Source organism: Pantherophis guttatus, chromosome 5 (genome assembly GCF_059756535.1).
Source record: "Pantherophis guttatus breed Tessera chromosome 5, ASM5975653v1, whole genome shotgun sequence".
Taxonomy (NCBI): domain Eukaryota; kingdom Metazoa; phylum Chordata; class Lepidosauria; order Squamata; family Colubridae; genus Pantherophis; species Pantherophis guttatus.
Window position 1 is genome coordinate 2340992 of NC_142067.1, and position 6794 is coordinate 2347785.

Genomic DNA, 6794 nt, shown 5'->3' on the forward strand with positions numbered 1-6794 from the left:
AGAAAGAAAGAGAAAAAGAAAGAAAAAGGGAGAGGGAGAGAGAAAAAGAAAGAAAGAGAAAGAAAGAAAAAAGAAAGAGAAAAAGAAAAAGAAAGAGGTTTGCCTCTAGAAGTTTTGGGCGCTCCATCACTGGAGGTTTTTAAGAAGAGACCGGACAGCCATTTGTCTGAAATGATATAAGCTTTCCTACTTGAGCAGGGGGTTGGACTAAATGACCTCCAAGGCCCCTTCCAGCTCTGTTAACTCTTGTGATGTCCATTTCTCCTGAAATTTCCTAGTGCGGACCAGGTCAAGACCATGTGGCAGGAGGAATATTTAGAGAGCCTGAACCCTCTGCCGGGGGCTCTGGACGTGGTGGGACTTTCGACTCAATTTCTCAGCGTGTCCTTGGCCCCCAACGACACGGAGAAATGGGATCATTCCTTCGCCTCCAGCATCATCGGCAGCGTCCCAACCATGCTGGAGATCTTAGAAGACACGGGCTTCTTCTTCCTCCTTGGCCAATTCTCCACCCTTTTGAAGGGGTTACATAGCACCGGCCTTCTCCTCACTTCGGATGAGTGGAAGAAGAAGCCTTCAGAAGGAGGAATTTTGGAGACCCTGTCTCCCTTCTTCAGGATGCTGGTCCACCTTACTCCATGGAAGATCTACCACAGCTTCTGGAGTCTCCGAGATTTCCTGGAGGAGCTAGAAGAAGACGACTGGGAGGGACAAAACTGCGTGAAATACCTGGCTCTCGTACAACAAGGCTTGGAAGACCTGGAGCCACAGAAGACACTCAACTGCTTCGAGGGGCTTCACGACTTCCTCGGCTTCCAGCATCAGTACCTGGCGTGGTTAGAGTCTCATCCCGAAGCTCATGAGAAACTGGGCCACCTGAATTTCTTCCCCACATTGTCCTTACTCAAGAAGGTCATGGAGTTCGGAATGGAGTATTTCAACGACTGCCTGGTCGATCTGCAAGAAGTTCTGGAAGATCTCAACGAGGTGGAAGCCATCGTCCCATCTCCGGATGACTTGGACATGTACTAGAAGACCCATCTTCTAGGGGCCGGCCTCTCATCGCTAGCCCCCGTATCGCTCGACGACCGCCCAAAAGTTGATGCTCCAATCCTGGGCCTGAATAACAACCCTCCAAACCCTAAAACCCAAGCTTGATTAAGTGAATTAATTGAAATTTGATTAATTTACTAGTAACCCTGTCAACAAGCGACACGTGGAAGTGACTGCCGTATTCCTCTTGTGAGTCGTCTTCTGCACCCTGTTTTTAACCGGGAGTTTAATTGCCTCTGTGCAATGGCTCCTCCGATCCTTTTCAATAAACGATGGGAGCACCTAAAATTGTGTCCGGTGTGTGATTTGAGGCTAAAATATTGGGGAGTAAACATGGGGGTTGGGGGCCTTAAAGGTTGTGGAATCGTGAAGGTGAGGTGAGGCCCATAGATAGTTTTCAAGTGTCCATTTTTCTCCACGTACTGACACAGCCTATATGTGCAGTGTGTAGGGGTTCCTGCCTAAGCAGGGGGTTGGACTAGAAGACCTCCAAGGTCCCTTCCAACTCTGTCTATTCCTATCCTATCCTATCCTATCCTATCCTATTCTATATTTACTATTCTATTCTATTCTATTCTATTCTATTCTATTCTATTCTATTCTATTCTATTCTATTCTATTCTATTCTATTCTATTCTATTCTATTCCTATCCTATCCTATCCTATCCTATCCTATTATTTACTATTATATTATTATATTATTATTATTATTAGTTCGATTTATATGCCGCCCTTCTCCAGAGACTCAGGGCAGCTTACGATGCGTTAAGCAATAGCCTTCATACTTTTGTATATACCTGCTTAGTAGGGCTTTTTGGGGGCCCCCCCAAGCGGTGTTCTTTTTTATACCAAGTCAGCTTATTGCCCCCACAAACCGGGTCCTCATTTTACCTACCTCGGAAGGATGGAAGGCTGAGTCAACCTTGACCCTGGTGAGATTTGAACTTGCAATAATTACAGGCAGCTGACAGCTAAGTGCTACTTTAACAGCAGTTTAGTCTGCTGCGCCACCAAGGCATAATATATTTATTATATTATATTATATTTATTATATTATATTATATTATATTATATTATATTATATTATATTATATTATATTATATTATTATATTATATTATATTATATTATATTATATTATATTATATTATATTATTATATTATATTATATTATATTATATTATATTATATTATATTATATTATATTATATTATATTATATTATATTATATTATATTATTATTATATTATAGAGTGGTACTAATACCACTCTGTAAACCCTTAGTAAGACCACACCTAGAGTACTGCATCCAGTTTTGGTCACCACACTATATAAAAAGATGTTGAGACTCTAGAAAAAGTGCAGAGAAGAGCAACCAGGATGATGAGGGGACGGGAGGCTAAAACAGACGATGAACAGTTGCAGGAACTGGGCCTGGCTAGTCTAGTGAAGAGAAGGACCAGAGGAGACAGGAGAGCATCTTCCAATATTTGAGGGGCTGCCACAGAGAGGAGGAAGGGGGTCAAGCTATTCTCCAAGGCACCCGAAGGCCAGACAAGGAAGAATGGATGGAAACTGATCAAGGAGAGATTCAACCTGGAAATAAGGAGGAATTTCCTGACAGAACAATCAACCCATGGAACAGAAGTTGCCTTTGGAGGTTGTGGGAGCTTCATCCCTGGAGGCTTTCAGGAAGAGACTGCCATTTGTCAGAAAGGGTATAGGGTTGGACTAGATGACCTCCAAGATCCCTTCCAACTCCGTTAATCTGTTATAATCTGTTATCCTATTCTATCCTAGGAGCCTGAGTGGTGTAGGAGGCTAATGCCTCCTACTAAGGCAGCATTTAACATCCATCTGCCTGCAATTATTGCGAGTTCGAATGTCGCCAGGCTCAAGGTCGACTCAGCCTTCCATCCTTTCTAAGGTGGGTAAAATGAGGACCCAGTTTGTGGGGGCAATAAGCTGACTTTGTATAAATATACAAAAGGATGAAGGCTATTGCTTAGCACATTGTAAGCCGCCCTGAGTCTCCGGAGAAGGGCGGCATATAAAAATAATAAATGAATGAATGAATGAATGAATGAATGAATGAATGAATGAATGAATGAATGAATGAATGAATAAATAAATATTCTGATGGATGAGAGTGTGGGAAAGAAAAGAGATCTGCTTCTACAATTGTACACACACAAATACACACACGCACAACCCTGAAAACACAAATGAAGGTACTCGGAGGAGGGAGAAGTAAGAACGAACGGTTTTATCAAACCCTCGCAAGACGTCGTGCATAGAGTTCCTTGGCTGAGTTGGACAGCTATAGAAATTGAAGAAATAAATAAAATGGATAAAATATTTCAGCTTTTCCCAGCCGGTCGTTGTCTAGAAACCAGAATAAACATCTCAAAACTATTCAATTGACTGAGCTGTAACTATTAGTAGGGCTCTGAAGCATTAAACCAGATATGCGCTAATCTCTGGTTACTAAGCGATTGATTGGAAAAATCATTTGTCTGAAATGGTATATATAGGGTTTCCTGCTTGAGTAGGAGGTTGGACTAGAAGACCTCCAAGGTCCCTTCCAACTCTCTCATTCTGTATAAGAGAATAAGGTAGTCTTCGATTTATGACCACAACTGAACCCAAAATTTCTGTTGCTAAGTGAGACAGTTAAGTGTGCTTTGTCTCATTATACGGCCTTCCTTGCTGAAAGTTGTTCAGTGAATCACTGAAGAAGTTAAGTTAGTGACACGGTTGTTAAGTGAATCTGGCTTCCCCATTGACTTTGCTTGTCAGAAGGTCGCAAAAGAGGAACCCGTGACCCTGGGACGCTGCAAACCGTCATAAGTACGAGTCAGTTGCCGAGCGTCTGAATTTTGATCCCGCGAGCACGGGGGGAGGGGACGCTGCAACGGTCGTTAAGTGTGAAAAACAGTCATAAGTCACTTTTTCCAAATGCTGCCGCAACTTGGAACGGTCACTAAATGGAACCGTCGTAAGTCGAGGACTTCCATCCATTGGGGAGGGAGGTTGAATGAAACATTGCAACTTCTTTACAAAATTGGAGCAAAGCAATGCAAGAAGGAGAAACTTCCTCCTCACCCAATTCGATTTTGAATTTTTATATAACTTGGAATCTGCTGAGATTTAAAATAAAAAAAAAGATAAGGAGCCATTGACTCTCCTATAAAGGTTCGCCTGAGGCCACCGCCTGGTGACTTTGTGGTATCGTCCGTGTCTCTCTCTCTCTCTCGTGGCCACAGGGTGGATGTGGTGAAATACCACGATTCGGGATGCTTTTCATTTTCCCAATGTAGCCAACAATCCTGGGATCCCATCCAAGTCTTGGTCAGATCTGGCTTTGTTCGTCCATCCAAGCGAAATAAAGACCCAGCCATTGCACAGGCAGTCCTTGATTTATGACGGGTTGCTTAGTGACCGTTCGAAGGGACAACGCACCTCCCCAAAGGTACAGATAGCCCTTCACTTATGACCACGATTCGAGCCCAACATTTCCGCTGCTGAGAGAGAGAGAGAGAGAGAGAGAGAGAGAGAGAGGGAGAGAGGCGGTTGTTAAGTGAGTTTTGCTCCGTTTTACGACCTTCCTTGTCACTGTTAAGTGAATCACTGGGGTTGCTGAGTTAGTCTCACGGTTGTTAAGAGAATCTGGCATCCTCATTGGCTGTGCTTGTCAGACGGTCGCAAAAGGGGATTTACGTGACCCCTGAACTCTGCAACCGTCATAAATGTGAGTCAGTTCCCAAGCGCCTGAATTTTGATACCTTTGAAGTCAAAGGCACCCAGGAAGAATCCTTCCCTGTTTTGCCTGTGAGAGGCAGCAGCGAACTGGCCTTGTCTGGTCTCTCTTGGATGGGGGACCAACAGGTGATCTCCGAATTGTCAGGAAAGTCTTCTCGAGGCCTTGGCAGAGTGACACCTGGGCACCCATCTTCCAGCTGCTGAACGAAGACAAGGGATAGGTGACCCAATTGGGGAGGGGAGGGGGGCAAGGGCTGGCCTTTTGAGGAGGGTCAAAATGGATTTTCAAATTGCATGTCCCAATGAGCAGCTGCTAACAGGCCAGGAAAGCCTCTGGACCCTTGAGTCTGATTCGAACACAGCACACCTGGCCCAAGATTTGCTTTCTCCTAGCACTGTTGTGCATTTCCCAACAGAAGGGCCTCGCCCTTGATATTTCCCATCTGTAAAATGGGTTGATAGAAGGACAGCATCCTTGTGCCAAGTGAGAATTGTAGCAGGATTCTTTTACTTAACTCATTCACGTTGGTTTGCCTCAATCGACCCAAAGTAAAATCTTACACTTAGGCAAAAAAACCTAAAGTGCACATATAGACTGGGGGAAACCAGGCTTACTAGCAGTGGCTGTGAGAGGGATCTTGGAGTCTTAGCGGACAACCAGCTAAATAGGAGCCAGCCGTGTGCGGCGACAGCCAAAAAAGCCAACACAATCCTAAATTGCATTAACAGAGGGATATAATCAAGATCAAGCGAGGCACTAATACCACTCTGTAAAGCCTTAGTAAGACCACACCTAGAGTACTGCATCCCATTTTGGTCACCACACTATAAAAAAGATGTGGAGACTCTAGCCCAGTGTTTCTCAACCTTGGAAGCTTGAAGATGGGTGGACTTCAACTCCCAGAATCCCCCAGCCAGCAGCGCTGGCTGGGGGATTCTGGGAGTTGAAGTCCACCCATCTTCAAGCTTCCAAGGTTGAGAAACGCTGCTCTAGAGAGTGCAGAGAAGAGCAACAAAGAGAATTAGGGGAGTGGAGAATAAAACATATGATGAACAGTTGCAGGAACTGGGTATGTCTAGTCTAGTGAAGGGAAGGACCACGGGAGACAGGATAGCATCTTCCAATATCTCAGGGGCTGCCCCAAAGAAGAGGGAGTCAAGCTATTCTCCAAAGCCCCTGAATAAGGCAGGACAAGAAGCAACGGATGGAAACTGACCAAGGAGAGATTCAACTTGGAAATAAGGAGCCTGGATAGCTCTGCAGACTAAAAGCACTGTAATTTAAGACCAGCTGTCTGCAATTAAAGTAAGATTGAATCTCCCCAGGCTCAAGGTTGACTCAGCCTTCCATCCTTTCTAAGGTAGGTAAAATGAGGACCCAGATTGTGGGGGGCAATGAGCTGACTTTGTATAAAATATACAAAAGTAGGAAGGCTATTGCTTAGCGCACTGTAAGCCGCCCTGAGTCTCCGGAGAAGGGCGGCATATAAATCAAATTAAAAAAAAAAAATTCTGACAGTGAGAACCATCAACCCATGGAAGAGAAGTTGCCTTCGGAAGTGGTGGGAGCTTCATCCCTGGAGGCTTTCAAGAAGAGACTGGACTGCCATCGGTCAGAAATGGTGTAGAGTCTCCTGCTTGGGCGGGGGGTTGGACTAGATGACCTCCAAGGTCCCTCCCAACTCTGTTATTCGGAATCTCATTGAATGGGGAGACAAGGCTGGCAGGGACGAAGAAGCAGCCAATTTGTCTCCGGAGAACTGCGGGACCTCGATCGCCTCGGCTTCATTACGGGAGGGGAGGAAGGGAGAACGCCGCGCCCCTCCTCCTCCTTCTCCCCCTTTCCCAGGCTCGGCGGGTCGTGAGAACGCCGCCTCCGTCCTGCGTCTCCGTCGCGTGCACGCGCCCCCTCCCCTTCCAGAGCCCCGCTTGGCAAGCAGGCAGGCGTCTCCCTCCAGCCTTCCCTTCTGCCGGACACGT

The 6794-nt window shown here is 45.5% G+C and overlaps 1 protein-coding gene across 2 annotated transcripts in view; it reads left to right on the top strand.

Annotated features, from left to right (window-relative positions):
* ATG16L2 (autophagy related 16 like 2) overlaps positions 1-1131 on the top strand; it is a 46621-nt gene extending 45490 nt beyond the window's left edge. For both annotated transcript variants that reach the window (XM_087895708.1, XM_087895709.1), the window contains exon 16: positions 279-1131. In XM_087895708.1, the coding sequence (XP_087751834.1) occupies positions 279-1032 (754 nt within the window). In that variant the 3' untranslated portion in view covers positions 1033-1131. The remainder of the gene's footprint in view (positions 1-278) is intronic.
* Positions 1132-6794: the final 5663 nt, after the last annotated feature.